Here is an 18,079-nt window from a genome sequence, read left to right on the forward strand (position 1 = left end):
CAGTGTCTTATAATGCCTGCATCCTTGTTTCTAGACCTCTCGAAATGAACGTTAATATTGCACTTACCTTCCTCACCACCAACTCAACCTGCAAGTTAACCTTTAGGGAATCCTGCACAATGACTCCCAAGTCCCTTTACACCTCAGATTTTTGAATATTCCCCCAGTTTAGAAAACAGTCAATGATTTTATTCTTTCTACTAAAATGCATGACCATACACTTCCTGCCACTACATTCCATCTGCCACTTCTTTGTCCACTCTAATTTGTCTAAGTCCTTCTGCACCTCCCTGCTTCTTCAACCCGACCTACTCCTTCACCAACCTTCATTTTGTCTATAAACTTGGCACAAAACCATCAATTCTGTTATCCAGATCACTAACATAGAAGGTAAAAAGAATTGGTTCCAACACAGACCCCTGTGGAACACCACTAGTCACCAACAGCCAACCAGAAAAGGCTCCCTTTGTTCCCACTCTGCCTCCTGCCAATCAGCCACTGCTTTATCCAAGTACACCACTCCCACCAGTACTCTTTTGTCTATCCTGGGTGTTATTTCCCTCAAGATATATTAAAAGAGAGATGAGAGTGGATATCGGACAAGATTTGTCAGGCAAGATTTTCCTTTGAGCTGATTTTGGCCTATTTTATCATGTGCCTCCAAGTACCCTGAAACTTCATCCTTTACAATCGACTCCACTACAGTGAAGTTAACCAGCCTATAATTTCCTTTCCTCTGCCTCTCTCCCCTCTTGAAGAGTAGAGTGACATTAGCAATTTTCCAGTCCTCTGGCATCATATCAGAACCTAGTGATTCTTGAAAGATCATTACTAGTGCATTCACAATCTCTTTAGCTACCTCTTTCAGAACCCTCAGATGTAGTCCATTTGGTCCAGGTGACTTATCCACCTTCAGACCTTTCAGCTTCCCAACCTTCTCCCTAGGAATAGCAAATGCACTCACTTCTGCCCTCTGACACTCTAGAACTTCCGGCATACTACTCGTGACTTTCACAGTGAAGATTGATGCAAAATTACTTATTTAGTTTGTCACTATTTCATTGTCCCACATCATTGCCTTTCCAGTGTCATTTTCCAGCAGTCCGATCATCTCTCTCTTAATATATCTGAAAAAAACTTTTGATACTATTGGCTAGCTTACCTTCATAGTTCATCTTTCTTTGCCTCTTATGGCTTGTTTTAATTGCCTTCTGTTACTTTTTAAAGGTTCCCAATCCTCTAATTTCCCACTAATTCTTGCTCTATTATATGACTACATGGTTTTATTTTAGGTGTCCACGGCCTTCTCTTGTGCCATGATGAGGCAGCCTCAGGGTGGAGGAGCAACACCTTATATTCCATCTGGGTAGCCTCCAACCTGATGGTAAGGATACTGACTTCTCCTTCTGGTTAAAACCCCCCCCCCCCCCAATATTCCCCACTCTGACCTCTTCACATCTGCTTATCAAATTCCCATGGATCTCCTCCTCCTTCCCTTTCTTCCACTATCCCTCTTCTACTGCCCCCACCTTTTTATCCTGGTGTCTTCCCCTTTACTCTTCAGTCCTGAATAAGGGCTTCGGCCTGAAATGTCGACGGTTTGCTCACTTCCATGGATGCTGCTTGACCTGATGAGTTCATCCAGCTTTTTGTGTGTGTTGCTTTGCTTTATGTGCTCTGGATTTCTTCCACATCCCAAGGATGTGCAAGTTGGTTAGTTAAATGGTCACAATAAGATGCCCTTAGTCTGTAATGACTGGAAGAATCTGGGGAAGTTTATGGGAATGTGGGCAGAATAAAATGGGATTGCTGTGAAAGGACGCTTGATTGTCAGCATGACAATAGTGGGCCAAGGTGTCTGTTTCTATACTATATGACTCTGTAACTGTACGTATGTGTTTTTATAGTGTCCAGGGAGGGATAGCACCTCTGGTGGTGGACTTGACGTGCTCTGCCCAGGGGGCAGTTCGTCCACCTTTGGTCCTCACCTGCAACCCAGCTCTCAACTGTGGCACCAAGTAACATGGTGAGCGTAGCTGGGAACCTCCAACCCCGGTGAGATAGGGATATACCTACTCCAGCATGGAAAGCCAGTTCCAGCAGACTGGGCAGATGAGATCAACTGCAAGACCCACGGCCAAGGAGGCAGTGCTGCAATTCTTCATGACAAGGCACAGAAGGTGTCACGTGGAAGAAATCTCCAGTTGTGATGATTTTTTTGTACCACTGGACCAAGATTTTTGAGGCCAGGAGAGCAGAACTGCTCCAGCACTACAGCTTTTTCACTATAAATCTCCTCCCTCAGAGGTTACGTCGTCGTCGCAAATGACAGACAACCAACAACATGTTTATGACATACTCACTCAAAGTTCTTGCCAATATTAAGACTTTCTTTTTCTCAAAAATCACAAAACAATGTTCAGCAAAATTAACTTGCTTCAAACCATTATATATGAAATGCATGAAATTAGAATTAACAAACTTACTTGAGTATCATGTTCATTGTATCATTCCGATCTTTACCTTGGAAAGGTAATGTACCAGTCAGCATCTCAAACTAAAAAGTAAAAGCAAAATAGTGACATTGACACTGAAGTTATATCAAGCTTCAATATTTATAGTGAATGTAATTATCTTCCTTAATCACTAACAGTATAATAATTACTATGTAAATAATGAAAGAGTGACATCAGCATGGCGTGTTTAGATATGACATATATACGGACACTACAGCAGCACAGCGGTCAGCAAGACGCTATTACAGCTCAGGGAGTCGGAGTTCGGAGTTCAATTCTGACATTATCTGTAAGGACTCTTTACGTCCTCCCCATGGAATGTGTGGGTTTTTTTCCGGGTGCTCCGGTTTCCTCCCAACGACCAAAGACGCACAGGTTGGTAGGTTAACTGGTCATTGTAAATTAACCTGTGATTGGGAGAGGGTTATATCAGAGTCTGCAGGGCAGAGTGGCTTGAGGGGCCAGAAGGGCCAATTCTGCATTGTATCTCAATGAATAAATACAAGTTTGATAAACTATAAACATACTGACAGCATAAAAATATGTGCATTTCATTGCTAACTTCATGGTTCCATCTTTAGTAAAATGGGAAATAATTCATAACTGTTTTCCCAGAGAGTTTGCACTTCCAATTAAGCAATGCTCTGAAACAGCTTCAACTTTGCCAGGGTGCTAAAGTTGGTCTAGTCTGTAACCCAAGCAGTCAGGAAAATTAGAACCACAGCCAACTAGGGATTCCACACTAGAAGTGCAAACCCTTTGCTCAGCGTAAACAATTCAAGTTTCCAACCAAAATTTCCATAAAGGTTTTGCCTTCTATCCAACGTATACCAATACATCCAAATAGAGTGAGTGACATACAAATGGAACTAAACTGATTTTTTTAATACCAGAATAGACAGCCGTTTTCATCAATCAAAGAACCAAACAGAACAATACTAAGTTAAAGCAAAATCTCACACATACCATTAGCACACCAAATGACCACCAATCTGCACTCTGTGTGTGACCTCTCCTGTTTACTACTTCTGGTGCCATGTACTCCACAGTACCACAAAATGAGTATGCCTTCTTTTCTTGGTCAACTGATTCTTTACTTAGCCCAAAATCTATAAACAAAATAATGTCAAAATGTGAATACTTTGTGCATAAACGACTTTCAGCTCTTTCAAGCGTCACAACTGATTAAACATGAATTAAAGATCCCGATGCTACTTACTGTTGTTATTGATTGTGATGTGAGTTAGGGAGGTTATGTCAGTTAGGAAAAGACGGGGTATTTTTATTTGTCCTTTACTAAAATTAGCCTATATAACACTACAAGAAAAACATTATGCACCAAACTTTACCAAGTGACTCTTGGTGAGCATGAATTTTTAAAAAACATGCCATAACAATACAGCAACTACATGGAAGTAAAATTCCAATATATCTTAGGTACAAAATATTTTCTAAATTCAACAGCGATTTCCTCACTTGCAGACCTTAGTCAGTTCAGATTGGCAACAACACCTCCTCACAATGTCCATCAGCACGGGTGCACCACAAGGCAGTGTGCTTAGTCCCGTGCTCTACTAACTTTACACTTATGACTGTATGGCTACGCACAGCTCCAAAGCCATATTTAAGTTTGCTGACAACATCACTGTCATTTGGCCAAATTAGCTATATAGAGGGCGCCTGAAAATCTAGCTAAGTGGTGCCGCAACAACCTCTTACTCAATATCAACAAGACAAAGGAACTGCTTATCGACTTCAGGTAGAGGAAGCCAGAGGTCCACGAGCCAGTCCTCATTGGAGGATCAGAACTGGAGAAGCTCAGCAACTTAAAATCCTCAGTGTTAACATTTCAGATTACCTGTTCTCGACCCAACACGCAAGTGCAATTACGAAGAAAGCACAGTAGTGCCTCTATTTCCTTAGATGGTTGCGAAGATTCAGCAGTGCATCAAAAACTGTGACAAACCTCTATATATGTGTCTTGGAGAGTACACTGCATCAGCTTGGAATGGAAACATTAATGCACTTGAATGGAAGATCCAACAAAAAGTAGTGGATATGGCCCAGTCCAGCAGGGGTGAAGCCCTCCCTACTACTGAACACATTTACATGGAGCATTTTTGCAGGAAATCATCATCCATCATCAGGGACCCCCACCACCCAGGCCATGCTCTCTTCATGCTGCGCCTATAAGGAAGGTGGTACAGGAACCTCAGGACTCACACCACCAGGTTCAACAACAATTATTACGCCTCAGCCATCAAGCTCTTGAACTAGAGGGGATAACTTCATTTGCCCCATCACTATATTGTTCCCACAACCTATGGACTCAGTTTCAAGGATTCTTCATCTCATGTTCTCAATTTTATTATTCATTATTATTAATGCTATTATTTCTTGTATTTGTAGTTTGTTGTCTTTTGCACGCTAGTTTGGTGCGGCCCTTCATGATTCCATTATGGTTATGGATTTACTGAGTATGCCCGCAAGTAAATGAATCTCAGCATTGTATATGGTGACATATGTATATATGTACTTTGATAATAAATTACTTTAAACTTTTGAAGGAAGGGTAGAGGTGAAGGGAAGATGACTCACCAATAATTGAGTATTGTAGTTAAAACTAGCATTAATTATGACAAGAGTTCACAAAGAACCTGTGATACATCATATTAGCAATTGCTTGCCTGATGATACTGTTTCATCAAGCACTGACTGTTAAGAGTCTGAAATACAGTATCATGGAGAGGTGGAAACCAATACATCTGCAGTCTTCAGAAGAGAGCAGCATATGTACAGTATGTGAAAAAATCTACAGTTTTTTTGGGAGAGGATGGGGGAATGGACAAGTTCCTCTTACAAAGGGCTGATATGGATAGAATGAGCGGTATAGCCTTCTCATGCTGTTATCCAATGGTAATCTAATGAGTAATTCATGTTTTTCAGATTTGACAGCTGCTGATATATTTTTAGTACTGCCACCATGAAGAAAAAGACAATGGCTTTCTTTTGATTCCATGGCATGAAATTTATTGGGGAAATCTTGAAAAGCGCTCTGACGTTCAGTCACATAACTGTTGGCACTTATGAGCTTTTTCATGAAGTCATAGAGACAACAAAAGATAGCAGTATAGAAACCCAATGAAACTGCACCAACCAACAACCACCTCTTTACACCAATCATAAATAAATGCCTTTATTTTTCCAATTCTGTCCACTTTCTCATCAACTTTCCAAGATTCTACAACTCACAACCACCCTAGAGCCAATTTATAGTAGCAAATTAACCTACCAATCAACACGTCTTTGAGACATGGGAGAAAATGGGAGCACCTAGAGAAAACCCATATGGTCATAGGGAGAATGTGTAACTCAACACTGACTGCATCTAAGATCAGCATTGGCCACAGGACTTTGGCACTGTAAGGCACTCTATCTTGATTATCTGCTGAAGGACAACCAGCCTAGGTGATTGTTACTTATCTGCTCATTGATTCAACAAGGCCTCAGCTGCAACTGTGTGCTTTTCATAGAGCTCAGCATCCAAGTGGAATCTCTGAGCCCTTAGCCAATGGTTTGCCTTCCCATAATCTTGGTAATGCCAGTCTGTGTCAGTTCAAAGGGACCAGTGATATTGTTCAGCAGCTGATAAATTATTGGTTTCCATCACCCCCATTATACACTACCTCTGGGGTTGTACTAAAGAGCCTCGTTAGTGTCATTATAGCCCAGGGAGTGGGCAAGTTGACTTTCCCAGTGCCCGCTGCTATACCAGTTATCTAACTCATGTTACAACAGTATTGTTGTAATTTTTCAATAAGATAAACTGTCCAAGACCTACAAGAGACCTCAATATGTATGGAAGATTCCATTTATAGGGAGACAGCCTGGTAGGACAGGAAAATAATATTATTATGATTGAGTGGAAATGCATCACAAATTGAACACAACTTCATCAGGGCACTATGGCCTGGGGGCAGTGATTCAGTCAAGACCACTGGGGATGAAGCTGCCCCCTGGAGCTCCGCTGGACCTCTCTGATCAGTGAGACTGTACCCAAGGGCACACAAAAGGAAACGATGGACTTTCAATGACATGCAGTTGGTGAATTTCAACTTTGGAAGATCTACCACATGTCAGTATCAAAAATACTGCCACCTGAAAAACAGCTTACAAATGGAAAGAACATTTCCACCTACCTGTGCTGAATATATTTGATGTGGATACTGGTCAACTGAAAAGCTAACCATGTTAATTATGGTTGGAGCCAACATTAATGCTGACAGAGTTCACAGAGACCTCATGATACATCTCACTTGTCTGGTGTTAATGTTTCACCGATTAGGTATTTAATGTTTCATCAACTAGGTAATTGATGTTTCACTGACTAGGTATTTGGCGACTTTTGCCTCCAAGGCTCATTAAGTAACACATTCTTCAAAGTCAGTTGATTCTGGGAAAATGATTGCTTTGAACAATTGCAGGGAGTTGTGGAAGGGTGTCCATCACCACAGGTGCAATGTGCTGCACCGTGTGGTCATTTCAATAATGTCACATGGTCAACTTTACTCAGGCAAAACAAGGAAGTGTTAAGTAGAATAAATAAAATGCAAGTGGACTGAAAATACATGCAATTCATCAGTTCATTATTTATAAGATTAAGATACAACAGGCAGCTTAGGATCTTTTCCTGCTTTTGTTTAAATCATAAGATGATGATTTAACACAATTTTGATTAATTAACTTGTTCATAATGTGATTCCTTCCATTAATTCCTTCCACTGGAGCCTGAGTTTTAAAGTCAAAATGAACAGGGGTTAGTTATATGAATTTGTGATTGTATCCTTCCCTGTTGATAATCTATATAAACAGGATCTTTTTAAATCACATACTACCTAAATGGATTGACAGTGACAGTTTATCTAATATTTATTGAGAAAGAAATAAAAGAAAGGTATTCACAGCAATGTCATTTATTGGCAGTTTAGCTTATAATGTTCCCTCCATTTTCATATAAAATACTGCAGCCTGGATTCAAACTACATCAGTAGCAAATAGAATCTGAATACTTCTGCCACATGTCTAAACCAAATCCTAGATAGCATTCCCTTAAAAACATGTTCAAAACAATTGACAAACAAGTGAAAATCTGCAGATACCGGAAATCCGAGCAATACACACATAGTGCTGGAGGAACTCAGCAGTCCAGGCAGCATCTATGGATAAAAGTACAGTCAACATTTCGGGCCAAAACACTTTGGCAGGACTGGAGAAAAAAACCTGAGTAGATTTAAAAGGTGGGGGGAAAGAGAGAGAGAACCACCAGGTGATAGGTGAAACCTGGAGGGGGAGGGATGAAGTAAAGAGATGGTAGGGACTCTAAACAGTCCTTCCAGGTGAGGGGCCACTTCACCTGTGAGTCTTTTGGGTTCATTTACTGTGTTCAGTGCTCCCGGTGGGATCTCCCAGTGGTCACCCATTTTAATTCCACTTCCCTTCCAATACGTCCATCCATCGCCTCCTCCACTTATATTCTGATTGGGTAGCCTCCAACCTGATGGCATGAACATCGATTTCTCAAACTTCCAGTCATGCAACCCCCGCTCCCATCCTCCATTTCCCATCTCCTTTTCCCTCTCTCACCTTATTCTCAGTAATCAGCTTCCCAGTGCTTTACTTCATCCCTCCCCCTCCAGGTTTCACCTATCACCTGGTGGTTCTTTCTCCTCTCCCCTCCCCCCACCTTTTAAATCTACTCCTCAGCATTTTTTCTATGAAGGGTTTCGGTCCAAAACGTCAACTGTACGTTTTTCCATAGATGCTGTCTGGCCTGCTGCACTCTGCAGCACTTTGTGAGTTATTCAAAACAATTGGTCACCTTTTAATTAGTTCATTTATGTAAACAATTATCCATATAACTGATGCATTGGGTGATGAATGTACCTACCTGTTAACTTGATATGTCCTCCTTCATCAAGTAAAATGCTGAAATTAAAATTCACAATCTCCAATACATGTACACAAGTTTGAATGAATACTAAAACAAATCAGCATATTCATAATTTTATTGGTAAATATTTATGAACAACCAAGAATGTATATCAGTCTATATTAATATTACTTCAATATGGAATTAAAATTTCAAACCACAATCTGTTAATATACACAGTATTTATCAGTAAAGTGCAAGTTTTATCAGTAAATATGCAAGTTTACTGTTTAAATATATGCAGAACATTATGAAAAATACACAATATAAATATTAAAAAATTGATTTACTTTTCTGGCTTTAGATCTCTGTACACTATTCCCAAGCTGTGCAGGTGATCCAAAGCAAGGGCCAATTCTGCGAGGTAGAACTTGACATCTTCCTCAGTAAACATGACCTAAATGAGAATCTATATTGTTTTTATCAGTTTCTAAGACCTTAGAACATTAAACTGTATATCTATAGCACAAGAGCAAAACAGTTTCAATCAAGAATAGATTTGATCTTCTTTTCCCAGCCAAATGCTCCTGACAGGGGCACAAATATGATTTATTAGTGATAACAACAGAATGAAATATATACAGCCCCCATAACTGAGGGTGGATGGAAATGAAAAGAGAAGCAGGACCAAAAAAAAACATTTTTCCTTGGTTCAAAATTAACAGGAAATAAATCTGAACTCTCACCTCTTTGGATAAGCGTGTAAATACATCCCCTCCTCTGAGGAAATCTAAGATTAGATAAAGTTTCCCTTCAGTCTGAAAGGCTGAAATGGAAATTACCAATTTGAGCAAAGTAATAATGTACCAAATTGATTTTATAACAGCAGCAGCTTTAAAACAAAATAGTGTTTTAACTCTTGACATTTAATATTTGCTAGAATATCCACAAATCAATTAATCATCATTTGATCATAAAGAAACAAAGGACAAAACCACTTGGTGGAAGTGGGGGTCCCAACCAAAATGCCCTAATTCATTTTGTGTCATCAATTACCATGCAATTCAGCATGCGACTTTCCATTCTGAATAAGGTTGCCAATTTTGAAGCAAGAACTTATTCGGATGGCGCCTCACAAGGTATCCAACCAGATTACAAAATATTTGGTCAATGTTACTCAACCAGTTACTATCAAAGCTTTGCATTCTAACCCTGCTAATTTTACGATTACTGAAAAGCAACAAATGTTTACATTTTTAAGTTAAAAATACATGTATAAAGTTTAAAAAGATCTGGAAATTGGATTTTGATAAAAATTGTAATTTCAGGTAAATGCTGAAAAACTTCAGAGTAGACTGTAATCTCTGGGAAACATTAGTTGAATACTCAAAAAATTGTCCTAAAATGACCATTAAGTGAAATGAAAACTTAACATTTCTAGTCTGTGACCTTTTATCAAAACTAGGAACAGCTAGAAAAGAAGCATGTTTGAAGTGGTGTCCAAATGGTGCCAATGTGGCAACTCTTAGTGAAACAGGTTAGATTACAAAAAAAATGGGAGAGATGGAAGAAAGGGAATGTCTGGGATATTATGAAAACCTATGAATACTACCTAATATAGTGTTGGTGCAGTTAGAGAGAGAGTATGGTGAAGACTTGTTTAATGCATCAGATCTGTCTCGAGGAGGTACAGAGAAAAGGAGAAAAAATGCTGCAACTATAACATGTAAAATTCAATGCTCGATTGTATGGAAAAACCCAGCAGGTGTGGAAACATCTGTAGTGGGAGAAAACCAGGCAGTTCTGATACAAACTGGAAAGACTGGTCGTTTGAAATGGTTGAATTCAATGTTTTGTCCCAAGAGGTGAAATAGGATTAGTTGAAAGACAAGATTGTGTTCATTGAGTTCACTGGAATTGTGGAATAAGACCGACACCTGAATGGGAATATGATGGAGAATCAAGACAAGAGAAATGAAATGTGGTGCTGCCATCGGGACCAGAACCGCACACTGCTTCTTCTTGCATAGTGTCTTTGGATTGAGCACAACAACTTGCTTGCACTCTAATTCTGTGGTGCACAAGGTGACTGGTGAGGCTAATGTGGAACCTAAAGATGAAGCAGGAGTGCCTGAAAACGCAGGTAGGTAAGTATTTGTTAGGTGGTGCTTTACTTCTGTCATTTACGTGGAGTTTCCAAGTGCTCATGACACATGCACTCCATCCCAGATGTTTCTTCTCCATTTTGAATCATCTCAGGCCAGGGATTCCCAAGGAATCAATGAGAATGATACATTTTTTTTGTTTTGAAGAACAGTTAGAGAATATTCTCGCATCTTTCCTCTGCCTATATAGTAAAGTCTACTATTAATTCTTGTTGGGGCACGGGGGCTGTGGGGAGTGTCTGACAGGCACACAGATGATGCAGCTAGCCCAATAGTGCAATTTAAACAGATCCTCATTGCTGGGGATGTTGTCTAGAATCCCTCCTGCCCAGCTGACCACAATATTGTCCCGGGTTTTGAGGTCTTAAGACCATAAGATATTCGAGCAGGATTGGGTCAACTCTGTTCTGCCATTTAATCATGGTTGATCCATTTTCCCTCTCAGCCCCAATCTCCTGCCTTCCCCCTTATCCCTTCATGCTCTGACCAATCAAAAACCAATCAATCTCTGCCTTAAATATACAAAAACACCTGGCCTCCAGAGCTGCCTGTGGTAATAAATTCCACAGATGCACCACCCTCTGGCTGAAGAAATTCTTCCTTATCTCCGTTCTAAAAGGACACCCCTTTATTCTTGAGGATGTGTCCTCTGGTCTTAGATACTCTCACCATGAGAACCATCCTCTCCACATCCACTCTATCAAGGCATTCCACCATTTGCTAGGTTTCAATGAGGTCAGCCCTCATTCTTCTGAATTCCAGTGAATACAGGATCAGAGCCATCAGACGCTCTTCATATGACAAGCCATTCTATCCTGGAATCACTTTTGTGAAACTCCTTTGAACCCTCTCCAGTATCAGAACATCCTTTCTAAAATAAGAAGCCTAAAACTGCTCACAATTCTCCAAGTAAGGCCTCACCAATGCTTTATAAAGTCTCAACATTACATGCTTGCTTTTATATTCTCTTGAAATAAATGCAAACATCGCATTCGCCTTCCTTACCACAGACTCAACCTGCAAATTAACCCTTAGGGAATCCTGCATGAGGACTCTCGTATTTTTGTGAGTCAGATTTTTGTATTTTCTCTTCATTTAGAAAACAGTCAACCCTTTCACTTCTTCTACCAAAGTGTATGATCCCTACACATCCTGACACCGTATTCCATCTACCACTTCTTTGCCCATTCACCTAATCTGTCTAAATTCCCTGTAGCTTCTCCACCTATCTTTGTATCATCTGGAAACTTTGCAACAAAGTCAGATCAACCAAATCATTGATATATAACATAAAAAGAATTATCCCAGCAGTTTCTGAACCTACAAGGGAACATGCTATCTTAGATCTGGTCCTGTGCAAACAGACGGGTACAATTAGTGATCTCGTAGTTAAGGATCCTCTTGGAAAAAGTGATCACAGTATGATTGAATTTCTCAATACAAATGGAGGGCGCAAGAGTTCACTCTAAAACCAATGTATTATGCCTAAACAATGGAGACTACAATGGGATGAGGGAGAATTTGGCTAGTGTAGACTGGGAACACGGGCTATATGGTGGGATGGTTGAGGAACAGTGGAAGACTGTCAATGAGATTTTTCACAGTACTCAACAAAAGTATATTCCAGTTAAAAGCAAGGACAGCAAGAGTGGAGAGAGCTAGCCTTGGATAACTAAGGAAATAAAAAAAGGCATCAAACTAAAAGCTCATGCATACAATGTCACCAAGAGTAGTGGGAGACTGGAAGATTGGGAAAACTTTAAAAAGCAACAAAGTACCATTAAGCGAGCAATATAGAAAGGTAAGCTAGATTATGAAAATACACAAACACAAAATATAAAAACGGATAGTAAAAGTCTTTATAAATATCTAAAGCGGAAAAGGATGGCTAAAGTAAACGTAGGCCCCTTGGAGGACGAAAAGGGGGAATTGATATTGGGTAATGAGGAAATGGCCAAGACTTTGACTTGACTATTTTATGTCAGTCTTCATGGTGGAGGACGCATCTAAAATGTCAAAGAGAGATGTTATGGATGCAGTGAGAGGTGAGGAACTCAATACAGTAGCTTTCACTAAAGAGGTAGTGCTGAGCAAACCTTTGAGCCTGAAGATAGACAAGTTCCCTGTTCCTGATGGAATGCATCCCAGGGTACTAAAAGAAATGGCAGAAGTTATAGTAGAGGCTTTAGTGATGATTTACCAAAATTCTTTGGCTCTAAGCAGGTCCCGGTGGATTGGAAGATGGCAAATGTCACATCACTGTTCAAAAGTCAGGTAACTATAGGCCAGTTAGTTTAACATCTGTAGTTGGTAAAATGCCTGAAGTTATCATTAAAGAGGAAATAGCGAGGTATCTGGAAAGAAATGGTTCCATCAGACAGACGGAGCATGGATTCAGCAAAGGCAGGTCCTGTTTGACAAACTTACTAGAGTTCTTTGAGCACAGTGGATAGACAGGAACAGATGGATGTTATTTACTTGGATTTTCAGGTAGTGTTCAATAAGGTGCCACATAAAAGACTTATCCATAAGATAAGGATGCATAGAGTTGGGGTGATGTATTAGCATTGATAGGGGACTGGTTAACTAATAGGAAACAGACAGTTGGGATACATGGGTGTTACTCCGGTTGGCAATCAGTGGTGAGCGGTGCTGGGCCCGCAACTGTTCACAATATACATTAATGATCTGGAAGAGGGAGCCGAGTGTAGTGTAAGTTTGCCGATGATACTAAATTGAGTGGAAAAAGCAAATTATGCAGAGAATCTGCAGAGAGATATAGATAGGTTAAGTGAGTGGGAAAGTGTCTGGGAGATGGGAGTACAATGTTGGTAAATGTGAGGTCATTCACTTTGAAAGGAAAAATGAAAGAGCAGATTATTCTTTAAATAGTAAAAACAAATTGCAGCATGCTGCTGTGCAGAGGGACTTGGGAGTGCTTGTGCGTGAATCACAAAAGGTTGGTTTGCAGGTGCAGCAGGCCATCAAGAAGGCAAATGGAATGTTGGCCTTTATTGCTAGAGGGATAGAACTTAAGAGCAGGGAGGTTATGCTGCAACTGTACAAGGTACTGGTGATGCCACACCTAGAGTACTGTGTGCTGTTCTGGTCTCCTTACTTGAGGAAGGATATACTGGCTTTGCAGGTGGTGCAGAGGAGGTTCACCAGGTTGATTCCAGAGATGGGGGGGTTAGACTATGAGGAGAGATTGAGTCACCTGGGACTGTACTCGCTGGAATTCAGAAGAATGAGAGGAGATCTTATAGAAGCATATAAAATTATGAAAGGGATAGATAGAGGCAAAAAAGTTGTTTCCACTGGTAGGTGAGATGAGAACTAGGGGACATAGCCTCAAGATTCGTGGGAGTAGATTTAGATGGAGATGAGGAGGAACTTCTTTTCCCAGAGTGGTGAATCTGTGGAATTCTCTGCCCAATGAAGCAGTGGAGGTGACGTCGGTAAATATACTAAGACAAAGTTGGATAGATTTTTGCATAGTAGGGGAATTAAGGGTTATGGGGGAAAAGGCAGGTAGATGGAGACGAGTCCATAGACAGATCAGCCATGATCTTATTGAACAGTGGAGCAGGCTCAACGGGCCAGATGGCCGACTCCTGCTCCTATTTCTTATGTTCTTATGGAGATCCCTGAACCACAACTAGTCATCAACAGCCAACCAGAAAAGGCCCCATTATTCCCACTCTTTGCGTCCTGCCAATCAGTCACTGCTTTATCCATGCTAGAATCTTTCCTGTAATACCATTAGAAGAAATTACTCAGATGTTGGAGTTGATTGTTAAGGATGAGGTCTCAGGGTACTTGGAGACACATGATAAAACAGACCATAGTCAGCATGGTTTTCTTCAAGGGAAAATCTCACTTGACAAACCTGTAGTAATTTTTTGAAGAAATAGCACGCAAGATAGACAAAGCTTTTTATTTCATCCTTCTCCCCCCATCCACCCACCTTCCTTCCCCCTCACCTAATCTCATCTATCAGCTGCTAACTTGTACTCTTTCCCCTCTCCTTTTTATTCAACTTCTGCCCCCTTCCTTTCCAGTCCCGATGAAGGGTCTCGGTGAGAATCATTGATTGTGTTATTCTCCTTCGAAGATGTTGCCTAACTTGCTGAGTTCCTCCAGCATTTTGTCAAGATTTCTAGCATCTGTGGAATCTTGAATAAGTGCAAATGAATTTGCTTCCTGTGGAAACTTGAGATTCCCCTAGGTGCTTCACTTTCCTCTGACATGCTAAAGACTGGTTGGTAAATTCACTGGACAGTGTAAATTGCTCCAAATGTGCAGATGAGTCATAGCAGCAGAAGCTGATTGGGGGGGGGGGGGGGGTGCAGTGTTGACAGTAATGCAGGAATGTGAGGGGGAATGAAGTTTAGTGTAGAAATAGTACAAATGGATATTTGAAGAACAGCAGAGACTCAGTGAGCTAAAGGGCATGTTTTTGTGATTGGTACTGTAACTCCTTGAGTAAATGGGAGGTGATGAGCATGTGGCAGGGAATAAATTGAAGAGACAGGAAAGTACAAGAGAATAACAACTGATGGGAACTGGTATAGACCCAATGGCTGAAAAGCCTTTCTGCATTGCAGTAGGCGTAATGCCCTGGTTCATATTTTTTACTGTTACGCTGTAGGTATTTCATTTTGTGCTGTTCTGTGCGAGCTGCTTGTTTTCAGTTTATGTTTGGGTTATTGTTGATGATAAGAGATAAGAAGAAATGTCTGCCACCCAATTAAGGATGGTTGAAATGAAGGGGAGGTTTCTCTGGTGAGGGACACTAAGGTTGGGCTTGGGGTTTTTTTTTGGTTCAAGAAGGATGAAGAGAGAAGCAGAGTGGGACCGTGATCGACAAAGCCCAGGTTGAGATCGATCGATGATCGGTGACCAGGAGAAACTGGGAGCTCCAACTTGCGCACATTAGACTGTTTCATTAAAATGGACACTTTGTCTTTTTCTTTACTAACCCTTTAGTCAAATTAAGAATTATAAAGTTAAATGTTTTAATTGTATGCTGTTTACTGTCTGTAATTTTGTGGCACTCATCTGTAACAGGGTAACAAATTACACAGCATCCACACGAACAGGGGGCTCGGGGTGGGCTCGCGACTCAATCTCATACGTTTAGTAGGGCTGGAGATTGTCTTCTCTAGATTTACGCAGCTGAGGAAACCTAGGTGATTCATAAGCAAATCTTTCAATTTTTCCTTCCTTCAATTTTTCCATCATTCTTTGCTGCTCTTATTTTAACAAACCACTGATACATACATTTGAAGTACGATACTACATTTAACTTGTATTTAACCATGTAGTCCTCCTGAACAATTTTTCTTTCTCAATGGAAAGTGTACTTCTCAGTCACCTCCACCTAGAACTCAAGCAACCCATTTGTAAGGCACTTAACAATTCAGACAATTAAACTCTATGAATAATATTTCAATCTGTTTTATTACATAAATGAATATGCTGATTAAACTGCATAGTTCTATCACATGCCATATTTAGCATGAAAATGGACTTAAAATGTTCTGTTAAACTGAAGTGTTATAATTTCAGCTCAAGAACATCATGTAAAAACTCATTAAAAAAAATTACAATCAAGCCTAACTACTCTGCAGAACATTTGAAACCACTAAATTAAGGTGCAGTAATTCAGATTGGTCTTGTATTTTTGTTACATGTTCACACTTCGGTTGTGCAAATGACAAGTTGATTTGAGTGACAATTGATTATTCATTGCATACATAGTATCTGACATGTAAACATAGAAACATAGAAAACCTACAGCACAGTACAGGTCCTTCAGCCCACGAGGCTGTGCCGAACATGTCCTTACCTTAGAACTACTTCGGCTTACCCATTTACTTTTCTAAGCTCCATGTATCCATCCAGGAGAATCTTAAAAGACCCAATCATATCCACCTCCACCACCGTCGCCAGCAGCCCATTCCACACACTCAGCACTCTCTGCGTAAAAAACTTACCCTGACATCTCCTCTGTACCTACTTCCAAACACCTTTAAACTATGCCCTCTCGATCTAGTCATTTCAGCACTGGGAAAAAGCCTCTGACTATCCACACGATCAATGCCTTTCATTATCTTGTACACCTCTATCAGGTCACCTCTCATCCTCCGTCAATCCAAGGAGAAAAGGCCGAGTTCACTCAACCTATTCTCATAAGGCATGCTCCCCAATCCAGGCAACATCCTTATAAATCTCCTCTGCACCCTTTCTATGGTTTCCACATCCTTCTTATAGTGAGGCGACCAGAATTGAGCACAGTACTCCAAGTGGGGTCTGACCAGAGACCTAAGTAGCTGCAACATTACCTCTCGGCTCTTAAACTCAATCCGACTGATGAAGGCCAATGCACCGCATGCCTTCTTAACCACAGAGTCACTATGAGTGTACTATGGACTCGGACCCAAGATCCCTCTGATCCTCCACACCGCCAAGAGTCTCGCCATTAATGCTATATTCTGCCATCATGCTTGACCTACCAAAATGAACTTCACACTTATCTGGGTTGAACTCCATCTGCCACTTCTCAGCCCAGTTTTGCATCCTATCAATGTCCCGCTGTAACCTCTGACAGCCCTCCACACTATCCACAACACCCCCAACCTTTGTGTCATCAGCAAATTTACTAACCCATCCCTCCACTTCCTCATCCTCATCATTTATAAAAATCACAAAGAGCAGAGGTCCCAGAACAGATCCTTGAGGCACACCACTGGTCACCGGCCCCCATGCAGAATAGTCACATCCTCAAAAAATTCAATCAGGCTAGTAAGACATGACCTGCCTTTCACAAAGCCATGCTGACTATTCCTAATCATATTATGCCTCTCCAAATGTTCATAAATCCTGCCTCTCAGGACCTTTTCCATCAACTTACTAACCACTGAAGTAAGACTCACTGGTCTATAATTTCCTGGGATATCCGTACTCCCTTTCTTGAATAAGGGAACACATCCGCAACCCTCCAATCCTTCAGAACCTCTCCCGTCCTCATTGATGCTTCAAAGATCATCATCACAGGCTCAACAATCTTCTCCCTCGCCTTCCACAGTACCTGGGGTACATCCCATCTGGTCCCAGTGACTTATCCAACTTGATGCTTTCCTAAAGCTCCAGCACATCCTCTTCCTTAATATCTACATGCTCAATCTTTTCAGTCATCCCTACAATCACCAAGATCCTTTTCCGTAGTAAATACTGAAGCAAAGTATTCATTAAATACCTCTGCCATCTCCTCTGGTTCCATACACACTTTTCCACTGTCACACTTGATTGGTCCTATTCTCTCACTACACAGAATATTCAAATCTCAACTCAGACTGGACCTATCACACTTTTACCCCACTCCCCTCAACACAAAAGATTTCCCTATTTGGCTTGACCAATGACAGCAGTATTCGACTAATTGACTAATTAGGGGAAATCTTGCA

At 40.7% G+C, this 18,079-nt stretch overlaps 1 protein-coding gene across 5 annotated transcripts in view; it reads right to left on the reverse strand.

The window, feature by feature from the left end:
• The window catches only part of rps6kal (ribosomal protein S6 kinase a, like), a 168,910-nt gene that overhangs the window by 79,168 nt on the left and 71,663 nt on the right, over positions 1 to 18,079 (reverse strand). For all 5 annotated transcript variants that reach the window (XR_011887512.1, XM_072270358.1, XM_072270359.1 and 2 more), the window contains 5 exons: positions 9,192 to 9,271; positions 8,796 to 8,902; positions 8,464 to 8,501; positions 3,483 to 3,625; positions 2,487 to 2,557 (listed from right to left, as the gene is read on the reverse strand). Coding sequence is in view for 4 of the 5 variants with exons in the window: in XM_072270358.1 (XP_072126459.1) it covers positions 2,487 to 2,557; positions 3,483 to 3,625; positions 8,464 to 8,501; positions 8,796 to 8,902; positions 9,192 to 9,271 (439 nt within the window). In the remaining variant the exon portion in view is untranslated. The remainder of the gene's footprint in view (positions 1 to 2,486; positions 2,558 to 3,482; positions 3,626 to 8,463; positions 8,502 to 8,795; positions 8,903 to 9,191; positions 9,272 to 18,079) is intronic.

Source organism: Mobula birostris, chromosome 10, assembly GCF_030028105.1.
Source record: "Mobula birostris isolate sMobBir1 chromosome 10, sMobBir1.hap1, whole genome shotgun sequence".
Lineage (NCBI taxonomy): Eukaryota > Metazoa > Chordata > Chondrichthyes > Myliobatiformes > Myliobatidae > Mobula > Mobula birostris.